The 21,613-nt window shown below is 29.7% G+C and overlaps 1 protein-coding gene across 1 annotated transcript in view; it reads left to right on the top strand.

Annotated features, from left to right (window-relative positions):
* Positions 1-21,613, top strand: part of LOC107444654 (metabotropic glutamate receptor 6-like) — a 73,216-nt gene that overhangs the window by 28,685 nt on the left and 22,918 nt on the right. The window contains exon 2 of the mRNA XM_043047753.3: positions 15,870-16,024. Coding sequence (XP_042903687.3) covers positions 15,870-16,024 — 155 coding nt within the window. The remainder of the gene's footprint in view (positions 1-15,869; positions 16,025-21,613) is intronic.

Genomic DNA, 21,613 nt, shown 5'->3' with positions numbered 1-21,613 from the left:
AAGCAATTACCCAATTAACTACAATACTGTCAACTGACAAAATATTTTAGTTTCATTCAGACAAAAAGCAAATTATATAATAAAAAACATATGTAACTGAAATTCGACAAATTAAATTAAGCAATTTAATTTTTTTGTCATATTGAATACTAATAAAAAAACGTAAAATGAAATAATTGTGTTATTTCATTTTACGACATTTTACGTTATTTCATTTTACGACATTTTTTTATGACAATCAATAAACATTTTTGTCTGAATTGTCATAAAAAAATAAGGCTAAAACAATAAAATTAAAAATTATTTGCAATAGATCTTTGAATATTCACGAAACCTAGCTATGTACATTTTTCATTGATTTTTCTTTTGATGATTTGTACCAATGATTTTCACTTTCATGCATTATTTAAGAAATATCTCAAACAAATATGAACTGTTAGTTAATATTTCTGGCTGAGCGATTTTTTGAGAGTAAGTAGAAAACAATTAAAATAATGAAATACAGTGATAAAATTAAAAATTATTTATAAAACTTCCTTGTATACAAATTTTTTTCATCAATTTCTTTTCCATATTATTCGCTTTCATTTCAACGTCTTGATTCTTCAACGTTTCTTCGCCGCGCATTCCGCTGTGGCGTATTGATATCACTACGATTATTTTCCCGGTAATTTTGTGCTGCTAAATTGTGCTCAGCCCTATCTCGCTGCTGATATCGTCTAAGATATTCACGGCGATCCATTATGGATCGCCGTTTAAAATACAAAAGATATAAGTATTTTAAAGTAAACTCTGTTCAATATATTTCACACATTCAATACAAAATAAAAATCTCAACAAGATTTAGCTGGTATGTTCAGTTATAACATTTCTGCAGACAGCATTATTCAAAATTATTACCTTTTCACTCACATGCGTTCTCAATTTTGATTGGCTGTTTTGTGCGTTACTAACCTGAAGTTTCCTGTGATTGGCTATGTGTTATCATTCCACTCTCTTCTCATATTATATAAAGATAGTCATTTACTTTAATATATAATTTAGATGATAATTATATATATTGATTATAAATATTATTAATTTCTATTACCATTACATATTGTTAGATTTATCAGGCAACATACACATATTTCTCAATCTTTAAAACAAACATAATTCATTATATAATTAAAATTTTATCTCTATCCGTGTCATTGCTTTGCTGCAGTAATCATTTCGAAATGATCATTTTTATTTCAGATATATCTAACAAAAGACGTTAGGTTTCTGAAACGAATCCGTCATATTACACTGTTAAAAATTTTAGTGCATCTCAACACCAGAAAAATAGTGGCAACTACTTAACATTTAAGTGGTATAGTGAAAGAACTCAAATAATCTTTGGTTCCTGGTGTAGTGAAACTCCAAGGATCAAAACTCATCTGAGTCCGTTTTTCTGACGCACCGTACACTAACATTTTAATCTTGCCAAAAGTATACTCACACCCAGTTGTTAAGGGTGGAAGCATAAGGGTGAGAGGGGGTGTTTCTCGTGGTTTGGACCATGAACTCTGAGATGTATGTGGTCATTCTGGACAACTGCCAACTCAATGGCAATACCTCGGGGAAGGACCATTTATATTTCAGCAGGATAACTGCTCCATTCACAACATCGATGCTTGCACAGACGTGGTTGGACGAGGCGGGTGTTCAAATACTGGACTGGCCTTCTTTGAGCCCCGATTCAAATCCCATCTTTGGGATGAATTAGAGAGCAGATTACAAAGCCAGCCAAATCGACCCTCATCACTCCAAGTACTCACTTCAGCTGTGATGGAAGACCGGCCACCTATCAAAAACTAGCCTCAAATTCTATGACCACCTATCAAAAACTGGTGGAAAGTCTTTTCAAACGTGTGCAGGCTGTCATCGATGCAAAAAGGGTACCAACATCATATTAATATGTGCCTGAGATCCTTCTAAGTCCCTACCACTGGGTGCCCGGATTCTTTTGGCCAGATAGTGTATCACTGTGTATAGAATTATGAAAAAAGTAATATCTTTAAAGAGAAAGTGAAACCATGATTTCAAAATTGAAATACAACGGTTGTCATTGAATATCACTTTTATGAATGTTTTTTTTAAAGAAACCCATTTAAGTAACTTAAAAAACTATGATTTTTTAACAAAAATATTGCTATTATACAAAAATATACAAGTAGTATTTTCTTCTTTTATTAGAAAACATGTATATTTTTTTCAATTGAATTCCCGAATACTTCATAATGCCAACACTATCTCCTGTCATTCTAAATAATACTTTTCTTGCTTCTTCTTTCACATTTCGCACATTATAAATATTTTTACTTAATATCTCCTCAAACTGGGTGTTGAGTACCCACAAAAACTATGTGAATGAACACTTTATTGCAAATTAATACCAAATAAGGTGTTCTTAAACACTTAAGCGATGTAGTTAAACATCTATTATGAGAAAGTCTAACAATAAGGTTAAGCATTCACGCCTTTCATTTTTGCCACCAAAAGCACCAAGTTCGGCGCAAGTTCGGATATTTTTAGATGGCCAACGGTAGATTGCTTACAATCAAGGACGAGATAATATGAGTTTATCGTCGTCTTTGCACGTTACTTTACTTCTCCGAAACAAAAGTCCGCCGTTACAAACTGTATGTACGCTTTTTGTTGTGTTCAATTTTGAGGTTACCTCCTCAAACCATTAAATTAGAGTCCCAGAATGTGAAGATCCGATCCTTATTTCAAAAGTTATTCAGAGTGGTTCGTTTGCTTTGCGGACCTTTCATTACATCTTTAATTAAAAGATTCCTATTACTTCATAAGGTAAATTTAGATATTTTTAAAGATGCATAAGACATTTGTATTTTTTCCTCCTAAAATCTATTCTTTTCTGCATTATTTTGTTTTCTATTTAATTTTTTTCTCTGTGTTTTTTATTCTAACTTTTTTGCTAAAATATTTCCATTTTTAGTTAAAAAAAATCTTCTGATGTCTTTAACCTATAAACAAACAGCAAACTTTAAACCGCAAAATTTAAAAAAAAATATATACACATAATTGCTTAATTAAACTGCACTGGTGAAATAAATTAAAGGAGTTTGCATATTTTATCGAATTTCATTGAAAGAACTGAAACCACTGCTTCTAGACAAAAATGTACATTGAATACGTAAGCGTACAGGTGTGTATAGGTAAGGCCAGTAGAAAAACTGACTTTATAAGTGCGCGTAAGTTAAGACGTATTTCATTCGCTAGCACACCTCAACGAATTTCTTGGTGTTATTTTGCAACAATAGGTTAAATTCAAATGGTAAAAGTAAAAATGAGTAACCGCCAACGTTTAGATGATGGAATGAGGTGGTGAATTATAGGGAGGCAAGACCAAGGACTCTCTTCCTACCCTCCAATGTCCGAGAAATCGACCATCATGACGGATCAGGTTTAATGGAGCGTGGCCATAGGTACGTGAAAATCAAACATTGCAGGCATCATGTTGGATGGCCACGCACCTCTCCATGTCCTTGAAAGAGGCTCTGTGACTGGTGTGAGGTCTTGGAGCCCCACGTTCTCTTTTTCAGGGGTGCAGTTGACCCTGAGTTTATTTAATGGACGATAACGCTAGGTCACATATAGCTCTTCTGGTCGACGATTTTCCAGAGAGAGAGGATATTCACCGGATGGATTGGTCAGCCAAATCTCCAGACCTTAAACCTATAGTGCATGCCTCAGAGGCAATTGCAAATCACTACCCCCCTCCGAGAACCATCAAGGGAATGAAAACAGCGTTGCTGAACTAGAGGGACCCATTGCCACTGGAAAAAATAAACTGCCTTATTTCAAGTATGAAATCACGCTGCAAGGCCAGTATATCTGTAAAGTGGACCATATCCCCTATTAACCATTTTTTTTTGTTTATTCCGCAACCACTGTTTCATACCTTTCGACTCCAAAGAGTGTTACGCATGATCATGCGTGTGAATTACAATTGTTTAGTGGTTATTCGTTTTGTATTGCATCAATGTATGAATACATATCGAATTTCATTAAAATCGGTGCAGTAGTTCTAGAGATAATCGACCAAGTCTGCAAATTCTCTTAATTTCTTACAACAGTGAAGATTAGTTTTAATCTAATTGTTATAATGCATTTTGAAGTGCCTAGATTTTAAATGTATAATTTCTCATTAAATTGCACCATTAAACACACCATTAAATTCCACATTTCTTTACAAAAAATAAAGCTTTGTATTCTTTCTATATTTTTACAAAATTTAACAAATGTCTAAATATAAGAAGAACAAAAAATAACATTTTTGAGTCATGGTGGCTCAGAGGATAGAACTTTCAACTCCCAATGAGGTGACTCAGGTTCAGTCCCCAGCGTTAGCTAATTGATACGAATTCTACTCCCGGCTCGCACCGACCACAGTGCTGAGATGAGATAGCCTCATTGGAAGACGGATCGTGATTTAGAATCCCCTTATGATTAGAATCTTTCTGTCAGACTAACCGTGGAATTTTTTCGTGATTTTCTTCTCCATGTAAACGAAATGCGGGTTTGTTCCATCAAAAGGTCTTCCACGGACGCTTGATCCAGGTGTTCCCTAATCTTCGAAAGTGGGTTCAAAATTACAAGGATATGGAGTTGAACCTGGATAGTCGTAAACTCTGAATTTGGTTTGGCTGTTCAACGGCCGTAATAAAATATAAAATGTATTCATTTTCAATTTTCTAATTTCGTTTTGTTTGAAAACCAATAACTCTTAAATACATTAAATCACAGCAACCCTTCTAAACTAAATACCTTTATCAGATTAATTTTAGAGGGTTCTTGTTAAATAGACACATTTCATTTAACTTCGACGCTAAGCAGATAAAACAGATTGCAGTAATTCCATCAAGCAAATAATAGTATTTCTGTTATAGCAGTCTTGAATTATAAATTGATAAGCTACAGTGATTATTGATTAATCACCTAATGAATAATTTGACGTAATTCATTTATTATAACAGGATGACTCAATTACTTATGTTCTATCAACTATATAATGATGGATAATTAGTTTATCGTGAAATATCACATAAATGTAATACTTGTGGGAAAGAATTATATTCTTTTGACTTTTGTTTTTTTTCCTAAGTAATAAAAATGCTCATCACACTATAAAGATGATGATTTTGTTAATTATTTAAAATAGACAACCATAATCAATTTTTCATGGATTTTTGTATAATTTACAAACATTTAGACGTATTGCAAAGGGAAAAACGAAATTGAATTATCTTTCCATTTGTTTAAAAAATTAAATTCAAACGAGAGAATAAGTACTTTTTTAAAAGATAAAACTACCCAATTTATCAGGATTTATTACAAATTCTGATTATTTTATATAAATTTAGAAGTCGTTTTCTTATAATAGAATTTAAAAAAATATATATCATTTTCATAAAAAATGGAAATTAACTTACTTTGAGATGTTCTGAGATGAAATATCCAAAATGTCCAATCATCAGAAATATTTTACTTTCCTAATAATATCTATCACAAAAATTCCTTCAGGATTAGTTTGCTGTATAATTGAAAAATATGATATCATCGAACTGAAGTTAATGCTGCTGAGATACCCGGATATTAAATGAGCTAAAATAGTTTATCATCAAAATTGTTTTCAGTACCTTATGTTAAAAGCTTAGATCCCAAATCTCTGATAAGAAAAATAATTTTGCTTGTAATTGTGCATAAACATGAGTGTTTATTTCTATTTTATAAAATAAAAGTTGCTAAGCAATACAAAATTAAAAGTTAGTGGGCTATGGATAGTAATATGTGTTGAGAAACTTGGTATTTCTTAGCATTTATGGTTAGCAGCAAATGGCTTGACAATGCCTAAGACTTGGGTGAAGTAATTAGGTGGTGAAGTTATTTAGTTTTATTAGTTGGGGTTATTTTGTGGACACTGGAGACTCAAACGCGCTTCTTTCATCTATGTTTTTAATATATTATGCGTCCAAGCATATCCGGATTCGCGATCGCAACGAACTGTAGGGGGCGTTGCTGTATGAGACGCATACCTGCGATTTCTATATGAACCGTCATTCAGTTACTCTGGAGACGTCTTTAATGTAGCGTGTAGCATTGTAACGTTCCTTCTTTAATGTGGTTTATTAAATTTAAAAAAGAAAAATGTTTGATATCCTTTCTTATACAACCGAAAACAAGATGGTATCTATTTTTTTTTTTTTTTTTACAGAAGGAGCATCCAAAACACATCTGAAAAATATTTGTAAATAAACAGAAAAAAATATGTATCTTCTTATTAGAGTTAAAACCTAATGCCTGAGAAATAGTTTTACTAAATTTAATGATATAACCTGAAAGGCCTATTTAAACTTTACATTCCATAGTTTCAAGAATCATATTACTTCAAACATTAAAATGAACAAAAAGTATACATAAGCCTCATAATTTTATGAGATTCAATTTTGTAAATAAAGTTTTTTGACAAGTAATTTTATCAAAAAATTTCAAGTTTTAATAAAAATCATTATTTAGAAACTGAAAAACGTAAAGTAAAGAATGCTTACGACAAAAAAAAAAAAAAAAAAAAAAAAAAACTATTCTAAAAATTCCTTATATTGAAATAAACAACTTTCATGTTTTTCTTTTTTGATTCATAATCGGACGTAGAAAACCATTCTATAGAAAACTATCATCAAGAAAAAAACTACTTAAAAGTAAAATTTTTTATTTTATAAAAATTAATACTTACCTGCTTTATAAATCAGAAGAATTCCAAAATGATTTGTTTTTCGATTTTTGTTACCATTTTTTAGTGCTACGAAAATGCGTTTGCCAAAAATAGAACAAGATGCAATTTTATTTTTTCTGGAGCGAAATATTTTGCCCATTGTCCACCGAAATCCGATAAACTACTTTGATTTTAAATAAAGTGATTCGTTTTATGATTTGTCACAAAAATTTTAGGTGTAGATTGGCGGCACTTAAAACCAGCCAAATCTGTAGCTGTTGTGGCGTTAATACATAAGTACCGAATTTTTATACATACTTTTCTAAATCATCTTACTTGAAACATTAGAATATGCATGAAGTATACATAAACACATAATGTTATACCATTTATGTTTTCAAAAAAAGTATTTTGACAACAATTTTTACCAAAAAATTATAAACTATAAAACGGAAAATAAAGAATTCTTAGGATAAAAAATGATTTTAAGAATTCTTTACTTTGAAATAAAAACTTTCATATAGTTTCTTTTCTTTTAGCTCTTAATCAGACGTAAGAAACCATTCTGTAGAAAACTATCATCAAATAAGAAAAAAAAGTTTTACAAGCTAATTTTTTATTTTAAAAATCATAACACTTACCTTCTTTATAAATCCGTAGAGTTCCAAATGAAATGTTCTTCGTTCGAAAGTTTTATTTTCAAATAATATGTGCATAGATTATCCCTTTATTACTTTTAGATAACATACCACACATCAAAATTTTATAATTGTAAGATCTCGATATGAATTTGAATATGTAGCTTAAAAACAGAACAGCTGAATTCTAGTTGAAATTATCTATTCTTTCAAAACTAAGAAATACTTACCAAGAAAACGATAAAAAATGTATTAATCATCAGTACAAAATAAATGACACTATTTCAAGTATTTTGGTTGATTCTTTATTGTTGTTTTCCGAATTATATAGATACAGAAATATATACTGTTCTAAAATAAAGAAGAATTCTATAACTATTGCAGTACTTGACGTTCTGAATTCACGTTTCTTTATTGGAATGACGAAAGCAATGTTGACTTCATTTTAATTTGTAATGAATTGAAGACAGAAAAAATTATTTTACCGCAATATACACATCTGTAACAGCAAGTGATCATGAAATTGTAAGTTATGTTGTTGGTAATAGAAAGGTAAAAATTATTAAGAAATTGTTCTTCAAATGCTTGGTGTGTTCTGCCTCAATGTTCGGCATGTTCTGGTTAGTTTTTTCAAGTTCTTCAGCTGTTCCTTAGGGAAATTTTGATTTTTTTTTGCTGCTAAGAAAATGGCGTCTGTCATGGCCGATGACTTTGATGGAACTAAATGAAACTGTGATAAATTAATGTCTGATATTTACAGGCTCCCGATAGAGGGCGTACTCGAGCGTTGCGATCGCGAATACCTAATGGTCTGAACTCTGAGAAATATTTTAATATTCTTTTTCCCTGTATGGATGGCTTGCATAAGTCTGGGGAGAAAATTCACCAGTTTTTGACAGGTGATCATAAGAATTAAATTCCGGACTTCGCATTTTAATTGAGAACAGCTTGCAACTAATCAAATGGTTTTGTTGAATCTCGAAGTTAAGCATGGCGTGTTAACGTTACATGTTTATGGCTTGAGTTTATTAACACGCTGAATCAATTTTCAGAACAGAATTAATGGGATACCTGCCAGCGACGTCATGCGTGTGGGTCAAACATTATTGACTGACCCATGTGTGGCGTTGCTTGCAAAGTAAATTGAGTACCGGTTCTGAGGGTGGAGGATTTAATTGGCTACTGATTCTAATTCGTCTCGAAGGTTTTCTATGGGATTTAGATGGGGCTTTGAGATCAGTTCTGTTTTTGAACAGACATTTTGTCAAACCATGGTTGTGAAGTCCCTATGTGTGAATGGAGTAGTTATAATGCAGGAAGAGAAGTTATATATTATTTAAGAGTTGAAAATATATCCGAAATATAACTGTAGATTAGGGTGAGCATTATTGTCCAGAATGTCATTCTGCATAGAAAGAAATATTTTTTAACCGCAGAAACCAAGACCTGAAAAAAATCCTCTCTCCATAATACTTACTTACCAATACGACAAAAATACTTAACCGACTACCCAGGTAATTTTTTTTGCCTTTCCATGATCTTAAAATACAACTATCACGGCTAAAAATTTTATATTTTGAGTTTATTTAAGGTTTTGAGTTCACATAATTAAACAATTTTAAATCCAAAATGGTGACCTGGGTTAAAAGGACTCGAAATTCATAGGTTCTGTGAAAAACCTATAATAATCTATTCGTAAATATCTTTCTCAAAGTAGGAATGATAACGAAACAAGCGATAAATTCTAAATCTAATGCAAATTTTCGTTTATAAATTCATGGTTTTTATGAATTTTTACTTATAATATTCTAAATACCTATTTCATTTTGGGTAAATAGCTATTGTATTTTTAGAGATATCTAAGTATTTTTCATTGTGCACCTAAGGGAATTAATTTTTGTGCACCTTCGAAATTATACGATTACGCCCTGATTTATAATATTATGTGTTCGTCATCTGACACACTTCGCTTGGTCACCTTACCTTACCTAGGAAGTGATATGACAAAAATTACGTTTTTGGACAATAAAATATTTTGCGAAAAATAATGTCCTCCTTTTTTTCATAAAATATTACAATCGAAAGAAGTTTTTCCTCAATAAAGAAGAAAGAAGTTTTAAGCTTTCAACTTTTAGTTGAAGTTAGGAAAAAAAAACAACATTCGTAACTTCGTATTCCAGGCTTTTAATCCAATCGATTCCTACTTCTTACCCACGTTTATGCCATTTTGAATTTTCTACTCGAAAGTATTTTAAAAATTTGAATAATCACCCTTTGAATCATTTTGAATGTTCATCGATGTATTTTTACTGTTAAAATTGTCTCGAAAACGTAAATGCAACGTTTTATTAGGAATCAGAAAAGGCATCTAAAACCATTTCGTTATTCAAATAAACACTTTCCGCAATAGATTTTTCAAATTAATATTGTAAATAAAAATTTACTTTAAATTAATATTTCAAATAAAAATTTATTTTAAATTAATATTTCAAATATTAAATTATTTTAAATTAATATTTTAAATAATTTTTTTTTAAATGTGACTATTCTCTAGTTTGAGCATCCCCTTATAAAAAATTAAAATGTTTTGGGGGTTGGTTTGAGGTTGACAGATGTAAAAAATACACCTTAGGTCGAAAATGAGGTTATGTTTTGCACCAAAAATATCCACACTAATAAACTTCAATTTCATCCTCATTTACACCTCGCAAAATTAAGCTCATATATATCTCAGAAATAATTTTAGTTTAGATTGAGTTAAATAATTCTCGCCTCAAATATATATTTTTGCTTGAACTGTATAAAAAATCATCCGTACACCTCAAAAACAACCTCTGGTTGCTCTAAAGTAGATCTCCATCAACCTCATAACAACCTCAACTATGAATAAAACAAAATAAAAAATGCACCTAAGGAAAAAAATGAGGTTATGTTTTACACCAAAAGTAACCGCATTATTAAACATCAATTTCAACCTCATTCACACGTCACAGAAACAACCCCAAATACATAAACAATCTCAGAAATAATTTTAGTTCAGATAGAGTTATATTTTTTACAACTCAACTATTTTGCTTGAAGTGAAAAAAAATAATCAGTACACCTCAAAAACTATCTCCCTAAGCAGGTTGCTCTAAAGTAGATCTCCATCAACCTCATAATAACCTCAAGTGGGACTGAAACGACTTCATACACCTTGAGAGGTCGATTTTTTCAATGTTGTTTCTGAAATCAACTTCAAATAAACCTAAAATTAACCTTGACAACTCAATACAACCTCATAGAAAACCTCACAATTACCTTAACGTTTTTTGTTATGGTTTAAAATTCTGAAATAACTAAATCTTTCAATTCTTTGTCATGGAAAATAATGCAGTCAGCATACATTTTACGTGAAACTGTATGGGTCGTGAAACCGTTTTAATTGAAATTTTCAAAAATTTTAGTTTTTACTTTTTTAACTCGTACCTACCAGGTACGAGGTTCAATTATTCTATAAGAAATCTCTAAAATGAATTTTTAAAAAAAGTACAAATCATAGACACAATGAATAAATTATTGTGATATTGTGTATCGCATGTATTGCAAAAATTAAAAGTAGATCTACATAATTTAAAGAGGCTTTGCCCCTTGTTTACTTGTTTGCATTTATATTCTGCCTACGAAAGGATTTTATCAAATTTTACTTAACATAAAAAAATATTTTATACCGATTGTATTTAACGATCTGAGAATTCCAGAAGAATTTAATAAATTTTCCGAAATGATCCACTTTTCTAAAGCTTAATAGTCTCAACTGAAATATGCTCTAGATCGGTCAATGGTCTTATTAATATTTCGTAATTATTTTATCATATTAAAAAAAATCAAGTTTCTCTCCAGTTGGTATGAAAAAGATTGTTATTACTGGGAAAATTTTTTGAAGAATATATTAAATTTAAGCTAGTCAAAAAGTTTGGAAAATTAATTATATTAAAATTAATTTCGGCATTTTGAGTATTAATGATAACGATTAGATTTAAAAACGGCAAATTCATCAGAATTAAGAAAAAAAACTACTTTTAACAATATAATATATATATATATATATATATATATATATATATATATATATATATATATATATATATATATATATATATATATATATATATATATATAATTTATCACCACTTAATTATTCTTTACGCAATGAATATTTCGGCTATGTTTTATTTTTTTCATAAAAATTATTAAAGTAAAATACCAAGAAAAAAAGAAATAAAAAAAAATTATACAAATTACATAAATAATATAAATTACGAAAATGCATATTTTTTCTGATAACATTTGAATAAACGTATCGAGGCATCAGTATTCTCCCTCGAGCAACTTAATTCAGACCATAAAATAACTAAATTTCCATCTATAACCATTAGCAAAGTTTTAATAGTACTTTTTTGGATTCATTTCAACAAAGATCTAACTTAGCTTATTTATTTGAAACCTGCGCCTGAATCAAAAATAAATTCCAAAAATAAAAACTAGACTAGATTCCGTTCTAGTTCGGTAGAGTTAGCTGCCAGATATAAAAAGTAATTTTAAGACTTTTATTTGCTAAAACAAGGAAATAACAATTTAACTGGACATAGGAGCTAGAATTTTCGTTAGGTATTGAGCATTGGAAAGTACGAGAGACTAGAAAATTTTCATGCGTTTAAGATAATGGATAAATATTGTGGAGTCAACGTTGGGACTTGAACTCTGTCGGTCATGAATGTGACAGATCAGCCCTATAATATGTATGCTGATGGAAGGATCTAATTGGCTTCATTAGTTGAGGCAATGAAATTTCTGTTGTATAATTGTATTGAACCGGCTTGAATTGTATGCTGTAAATTTTCAATGTCTTATTTATGTAATGTTTCGAAAACAATCCTTAGTCGCATTATTTTGCTATCGAATACAGCACATTTAAATATTTCGGAGTATTCGATGCAGGAAGTTATCATGATATAAGAATGATTGTTAAGATTCATATGTAAAAATCATATAAAAATATATATTCAATACTTTCAAGTTCGAGGAAAATTACGATTACCAAAAATTTTCTGGTATTCTAAAAGTATGTGTAACTTGCTTGTAATTCTTAAAAATAATAATTTTATATTTTTTGTAAAAAAAAAAATATTGCAATTTTTCAATTGAAGTGGTTGACCCTGGTCAAATAACGTGGACAACACCCGAGATGGTATTTCTCTCTCCAACTTCCCTACCACGACCCATGAGACGACTTTCAGCTGCTGCAGACTAATGTAACCTTGCTACGCATATTCACCTGTTGCTTAGTCTGCCATCGAGATCGAACTCGCTCTCCAAAAAGTTGTTTGAGCGTCGCCTTAACCGACCGAAATGCTTCATCGACTGTTCTATCAAAGTGCTTCATTTACAATATAGTGACAATAAATAGCTGCTTATATGGTGAGGAGGCTATTGTTCCTGTATTATTGCTCTGATATAGTGTCGAATAGTTGCACAATTATAAATTATACAGTTGTGTTTGATAAATCATTTGCTGATTTTTTAAATTTACATTGATTATACATGGGGTTTGGTATTGGGAATAATACATTCTTATTAGGATTTCTACATTAGAGAAAGTGACTCTTAATTCGCCATTGTTTAGATATGAATACAAATGATACAGATACAGAATATACAGATACAGATTAAACAAATAATATTAATACAAGATCGAAATGCGTAATAAATTGGGTATACGTAGGGTAACGAACTATAATATGATTTATATAGATATATATTTACTAGGTCATGTTGAAACTCATATAGGAACCATTACGTGATTTAGTTGTTTTTCGGAGTTATCAATGAAATTTTGGCTTATGCATAGTGAAAATTATGCTACAACAAAACAAAATTCTCGGAATCTATGATACTTGATACAATAATTGCGAAGAGTAATAAGACATTAGATTAATATTTAAGGTAAAAATGAGTTAGACATAGAAATGAGTACCTAAAACTTGAAATTTAATATTGTATTATTTTTCAAGTGCAATATTTTTTTTACCAAGTTAATTAGATAGCGAGTAATGTTGTGTAATTTATCTGTTATAATTAGTCCAAGCCATAGTGTGATTCAATTATTTTTTCACCTTAATACATGATTTTTTAACATTATTTAGAGGCCTATGTTCTTGTACTGGAAATAACAACAATCGCGAATTTAAATGTTTACAAAGGAATGTCAATTTTTTTTATCTGAATTTTTCACAATGGAATTCTTATCAAAGAAGTAAGCTGACTTGCTTGAGATTAACTTTAAAAATGCTTATGGGAAATTCAACTTTAAAATGCAAGTTTTTGAATGAAATTATCTTAAATGCACAAAGGTTTTAAAGTACAATAAATTAACTAGTCTGAAAGTATACTATTACAATGTGGAATTTTAAACTTCAAAATATGCTATTTAATGTTTTCAAAGTTGGCAAGATGTTCGAATCCCAGAGGTAGCTATTCGGCTCGCAACGACTACAGTTCTGTCATAAAATATCCTCAGTGATAGACTGATCATGGGTGATCATGGCTGATCACGGGTAAGAGTCCCTAGCAGGCAGGATAACCGTGGGATGCTTTCGGGGTTTTCCTCTCCAAGTAACGCAAATGCTAGTTAATTCCCTCAAAAAAATCCTCCACGAAATCAAATTTCTCTCAGGAGTTTCTTCGTCATCTAGATTAGGTTCAAAATTACAGGGCAACAGCGTTGCATATTAGTAGTCGTAAATTTAAATTTGGTCGGCTGTTAACAACGACAGACAAAATAGCGTTTTTGTTAATTGCTGATGAGTCAAATGGACTTGTATCAAAGATAACTCTTCCGAAATTCATTCAATGAAGATAATTCGAAATAATAAGCTTACTTACTTAAATTTTGAACATTTTTTAAATTTGAACAGTTGACCCGGTTTGGGTTTATGCCTGTCATTGTTCTATTCCGTAGTTTTGTAAAATTAAACTCAATTCGCAAGATAAGGGAACTCCTGAATAAAACATTGGGACAAATTAACCCTCACAGTGGACATTTGTATGGACTAAAAAAAGAAAGAAAGACCACGAAAATCTGATCCCAATGGTAGGGTTAATCTAAACAATATCCCGTCTCCTACTGATGATGCTCTTATGTTAACACTGCGCAAGTTGGGGGCAGAATTCGGATGTGCGAGACAACGTATTAAACCTCTGTCACTTCATTGGAGAGCACTCTATCCTCTCTGCCAATGTGGCTCATACTTACTTAATTTTATTTTATTTTATAACTGTCCTTGAACAGCTGATCTAATATTGAGTTTACGATTATCAATGTTCATATCCATAACCTTGTAAATTTGAACCCAATTCAAATGACAAGTGAACTCCTGGATCAAGTTTCGGGAGAAATTTGCCTTCGTGGAGGACTTTTTTGATGGAACTATCTAGAATTTGCGTTATGTGGAAAGGAAAACAATGGAAATCTACCACGATTAGCCCGACGGCAGTGGGATTATAATCTATGATCCGTCTGACACTAGAGATATTTTACGTCAGCACTGTGACTGGTGCGAGATGGGAGCATCATTCGTATTAATCAGCCACGCCTGGTACACCACCCGGGATACCCATTAGTTGGAGAGCTCTCAATCCCCTGAGCCACAGCACTTTTTCCATTATCGAAACTGTTCAGAAAAATAAGGAGTCCTGAAAGTAGGAAAATGCTATTATACACGCATTTCTATTCTCCTGTTATAACGCCAACACAAACAATGCCATTCCAAAAACAAACATTATCATTCCAAAAATAAACAGTATCGTTACAAAAGCAAACTTTTCATTCGTTCAGTATCTTTAGGCAATATTTAGTTCCAATAATAAATTTTTTTCAAACTTTTAATACAACGATTACTGTAATTCAACTCGACGATTCAGTGATTTATTCAGATTTCTGTAGGACATCATTTTGAAGGAAAAAGGAAATTAAAAAGGTTTCAGCTACTGAACATGGCATTATTCTTTAGCAACTGGATATAGTAAAGTAACAAACTTTGTAGTAAAAAAAAAAGAATTAATTTGTCTTCAATTCAATAACGGGAATGGAAATGTATTGCAACGGAAAATTTAATAAAACATATATTATGATTAAGGTTCTAAAATCGTTTATATTGAACAAATTCTACACAAGTTTATACAAAACAGTAAATAAGTTTTATTACTCTGCTATTATTTCACTATAAAAATATTTTCGGTGAAGCCTTTTAATTCATTTTTCAATTATATATATCTAAAGAACTAACGGTATATGTTACAGAAAAAAAAAACAGTTTTTACAATGATACTTATAAACCTTGAAAGTTTCAAAAACATTTTTATTTACAAGATTCAGCAAAAAGAAATTGTTGAAAAATGTTTCTCTTATTGGTATTGTTTTATTGCAGGCTCAATAAGCAATATATACGATGGCACTTACAGATGTCCAGATGGTTCAGCACCAAGTATCAGGCATAAAAGAATTTCGGGAGTGCTTGGGGCTGCTTCAAGTGTTACTTCGATTCAAGTGGCAAATTTATTGCGTTTGTTTAAGATTCCCCAGGTAAGAATTTTTTTAATATTTTGATCCAGGTTTAAATTCATATTCTTCTGAATAAGTTTTCTCATGTTCCACTTGACAATAATATAAGAATTTGGTATATGTTAACGGAAATGTTAGAAATCTGAGAATGTATACATTGCTGAAAACAGACTTTCAAAGTATAATAGGATTAAATATTTTGCACACTGACAGTACGTTATATACAATATCAAATAAGAAACTGGTAAAGAATGAAATATGATTATTTCATGCTTCTAATTAGAGTGATTATTATAGTATGATTCATAAATATTGTCTAAGTAAGAAAAACTATATAACAGTGAATTTCTCAATTTTTCCTGTTCTCAAATTTATTTATTTGCTAATTAGAATGTATATACTTGAGCTAAATCAATAATTATTTTAAACTAATAGAAGAACTAATACGGGCATTTGTTATTTCTTACAGTTACTGCATAAGTGCTTCATACTGAAAGTATAGATTTTTTCCTGTTTTGATTAGAATTTATCATGCAACAGAATTCAGTGTAAATAGAATAAACAGAAGCAAGTTTTTCAGGCACAAAAAAGGGCAGATTGTTCATTATTTAAACTAACGTTTAATGTAAAAGTAAACAGTTGGCTCTACTGTGACTAAGGCACGAAAAAGCTTTAGAAAATAAACTGTGACGCCACAGTGGGGTGCTTTTAAATATCTATCATTCAGAGATGGTCTATACATAAAGTAACACAGTAAACTACACATAAAGTAAATGGAGTATACCAAAAAATGGTGTCATATAAATGTAAATTTTTTTTTAAAATTTTACAGTAAAAAATATCTTTCGAATTTTAAAAAACTGAAAGACGAAAATTTTTTTGAAAAATAATATACATTGTTAGATAAATAGTCTTTAAACTAATTCTTGTGTGTATTATTTTGGGAATGTATTATTTTAAAAATGTGTTATTTATAACATTTCTGATGTTGGGAAAAATCTGGTATTTCAATTTAAAAACTTTTGTAATGACAAAAATTTGTAAAATTTTATATTGCCATGAGAGAAACAAGGAAAGCGAATATATGACTTTTTTCAGAGTGGCTTTTCGGATTGACAGTCTGGATATAAACTTACTTTATTTGGCAAATGATACTTTTACTTATATTCCTTGCTTACTTTTGATAAGGGAAATAATAAGCATTAGAAATGCAAATTTAACATTTAGTTCAGTCGCATAATATTTTCAACACGTAATCCCCATTACGCAAAAATCACTTAAATAATTTTTAAATAATTTTTTCACTTAAATAATTAATAATTTTCAATGCCCCAATTCTAAGTGCTTAAATGGGTAACTACAGTGGTTATGAAGGTTTTGACAAATGGCATGATGAAATTTGGAGGGAATATTGACTACCTTTACTTCTAGCTAAGCTGAAACCAATTATCTAAAGTTGGTTCAACTTCAAACCACCGCGAGGATAAAACACCAATCCAAAGCAGTAACATCTACTAAGCGGTTAAACAACAAGAATCTCATGACTCATAGCAGTAATAAAGCATAAAAATACTCTCTAAACAACCCGTTGTGGGCCAGGTGGAGGTAAAGGCTCCAGAATTTCGTGACCAACGACATGATTGTGATAGTGTGGTCAAACATTACGCACAGGTCAACGTTACTTTCCAAGTAAGCTTGTACCCATCGATCTGAAGATGTGGAGGGCTTCAAGACTCCACTGGAGATCGAACCCCAGTTCTTCACAATGACAGTCCAGGGCCTTAACCACATCCATAGTAGTTCTAAGAATGCAAATTAGAAAACTATTACAATAGTTGCGTTAGTAATTAAAATTATAGTTTATGATACAGCATTAGTATATGCAATCAAATTTATTAATGTAATCGGAATCGCCTCAGAATCAGTACAGTGAAACCTCCAGGAAAGACCTCCTCTATTTTCGATTACTTTTTGGACGTTCCATGGACTTTGCATTGAAGTAAACCTTTAGCAGAGACCATCAAATGCTCTCCCATTGATTGTGTAAATCTGAGCACCAGTACGGAGAAGGTAAAATTAGGAAACGCGAAAAAATATCAAAACAAAAAATAGTAACAAAACAAATAAATAAATTAAAATTATTCGTGGAAGGCTCTGCAATATCATTTAAAGAGCACTTTTTGACGTTTTCTGAAAAAAATCTACAACCTCATGTTGCAGTCATAGTGTAATAAATTACGATGCTACCAATTATTTATTTTTAAAGTTGAGAGTTAAATTAGAAAAAAAAAATTTTTTAGGAAAAAATAAGCATCCTAAACAAACAAAACTCTTCTCATCTTTTAAAACTAATAATTTTTTTGACATAATTTTAAATGCAAACATAAACAAAAAGCATAGTTGTTTATTTATTTAAAATTTTTCCATCATTCAAAATTGGTAAATTTGTTTTTACACATAATTGTATCAGTTGAGATCATTTTTATTGATGCTAAATTTTAATCATCGATCTGATTTTCTTAACATCAACACAAGTGGCTTTAACGATCCAAGAAAATTGCACTGACAAATATTAAAATCGTTTGCGAAATATCTTGTACTTTCGATAACATTTTGAAGGCGATAACTCCTAAGAACGACCAACCTTCCAAATATTAGTAAAGTTCCAAATATTAGTAAATATAATTTAGGAAATCTATTACAGTAAACTGATTTAAAGATTTATCTAAAGTTAACTGACAACAGAAAATGTTTATTTTCCTCAACATTTCAAGAATATCACATAAATAAACTGCTTTAAATATTTGCAAATAAAATTATAAAATCAACAATTTATAAATTGCTTACATTTATAATATTTTGCGTGAATGCTTATATTTAAGTCATATTTTTTTCAGAAATAGGAAAATATATTTTCTCTTGTTCAGCAAATACACCAAAATTGTATATTCTAGATTTAAAACTCGATATTTAAAATAAAAATATTTTTCTCTTATGTTTAAGAGTCATTTTTTTGCTGCAGACGATATTTGAACATTTTATGAAAAAAAACAAGTGTATTGATATATTGTAAGAAAAAAGCTTGCATAAATTCTACATTTTTGATCAATATAAATATTTCCATTCTCATCATCGTGCGCCTGAAGTAAAGACAAAATTTAAATGTGTACATATATTATACCACATTTGGAAAAGCTTTTAGCTTTCCAAATGTGAACGCATTTGAAACTTTTTAGCAGTTGAATACATTCCAATATTTTACTTAAATTTTCGTATTCGGTTTAATATAAAGTGAAAAATATAAAGCACATACATCGAGAAACAAATGAAATTTTTTTTTTTTTTTTTTTTTTTTTTTTTAACAAACAAATATAACTTTATTGAGAACAAAAACACATAAATACAAAGAATATATATTCGTCGTCAAGAGGAAAACCCTGTCCAGGCGACAAAGAAAAGTAATACAATAAATTTAAAATAGAAATTTTAAAAAAAAAAAAAAAAAAAAAATACAATCATAAATTATTTTGCTCATCATAAGACGTCATATATTGTTGAACACTGTAATAATAGAAAACAAAAAAAATGCATGAAACTATATATATAAAAAATAAATAAATAAATAAAAAAATAACAAAGGTAACATAAGAAATTCATTTGGATTGGCACAAGACTGGTATAAAAAATCAAATGCTTCCTTTAAAGTGAAAAATAGAGATCTAAATCGTCAATGTTCATCACAAATTGAAATAAAGCACGCTTAAAAGAAGAATATATTTTGATGTTTTGCAACTGAAATGGTAATTTATTATATAATTTAGGTGCTAAGTAAAAAAACTGTTTTCGTGAAATTTCTTTTGTAAAGAAGGGAATCTCATACATTTCAGTTGGTCTCCTTTCAGACACATTAGTTTTTAATTTGCATATTAATTTATTGTTGTGTAAATAGAGTAAAATACGAAAAAATACATTATGGCGAAATGGTAATAGGTTAATTCTTGTATATATATTGGTAGTAGTTACACTTGAATTATTTATATTTAGAGAATTAATAATCTTGAAGCATTTATTCTGAACTGAGATTAAGGGAAGTAAATTAGTTTTATATTCACCGCCATATATTATCGCACCATAATTAATTAAAGAATAAAACCAGGAGTAATAGAGTGCTTTCACAAAATTAAAATGAATTTTATTCTTAAGGTGATAAAATTTAACTAAAACGAAACGCAATTTTTTAACTAAATTGTTAATATGTGTTTTCCATTTTAAATTAGAATCGATATATAGTCCTAAATATTTGATATTGTTTACAGATTGTAGAATATAGCATTGACAATTTTCATTAGTACTTTTGCAGGAGAGAGAGTGAAATTTTAAATTTAAGTTAAATTCTGATTTAAATTTAGTTAAATTTTACAGATATAGTATTTGACACAAACTACTTTTTCATTTTTATACAAAGTATAAATTCTATGTGAATTTTGTCAGTTCATTCAAATTCTTTTTTTAGAACCAATAAATTCCTTAAAATAATCTTTATTTCTTTTTAATGCCTTTAATATAATATAAAAATATAAATCGCAATTTTTTTGCTATTTATGAGGTTTTTCTTATAAACTAGTTGTGATTAACACTTTAAAGACTGAACTTTGCTGTATACCTGAAGGGAATTGGGGGCTTGCTGTATACCTGAAGGGGTCAATCTGGCTCTTCCCAGTTTGTTGGAGTATTCATCAATCAGACATCAAAAATTTTAAAATATAATCATAATTAATTTAATAAGAAATGTATTAGAGACTAAGTCATCCTAATTTTATGGTATACTTTTCAATTTGATTAACGAAAATATTTGATTGAACTGAATACTGACATTTAAATTTTACTTATACATTAGTTTCTTAGATAATTGAGTTTCTATTCTATATAAATAATAGTTGAAACTATGCTGAAATACTAATGTTTTTTTTTTTTTTTTTTAAATTTGGGTATTTTAAATAATGACCTATCTGGGGTTATGGTGTACTTACTAAAATAACTTATTGGCCAGTCTGGAACTTCCCATCATTATGGATATAAGGTGCTATCTATGAGTTCTTGTGAGGCTAACACACAGTAGGCATTTAAATTGGATCAAATAACGAAAAGTCAGAAATCAGCTCAAAACATTCAGTAAGTCTTTTTTTGAATGACAGAGCAATGAAAAACACGAGGGGTCAAAATGGCCTCAACCTTCTTCCTGGTGATAAGGTACAACAGATTGCGTTTCAATATAAATCTATCTTCACAGTATTTATATTAAACTGTTACGCCAAAATCCTCTTCCTAATTAAATTTTAATGCCGACATGCTTTTCTATTTCTTAGCTTTCTTTGCAATCACCTGCTTGTAAATTCTATTGCGTATATATATATATATATATATATATATATATATATATATATATATATATATATATATATATATATATACAAATCATATAATAATATTTTAACCATATTTGAGATATTTAATTAGTTATAATATTAAAACTTCATTTGCTCTAATATATATTTATTTTAATAGCAATTTATTATATTAAAATGTCAGAATAAAATTGTAATTAGCGAC

This window comes from Parasteatoda tepidariorum, chromosome 2, assembly GCF_982258835.1.
Source record: "Parasteatoda tepidariorum strain Cologne lab strain chromosome 2, Ptep-v5.0, whole genome shotgun sequence".
Lineage (NCBI taxonomy): Eukaryota > Metazoa > Arthropoda > Arachnida > Araneae > Theridiidae > Parasteatoda > Parasteatoda tepidariorum.
This window is presented reverse-complemented; position numbering and strand designations above follow the sequence as displayed.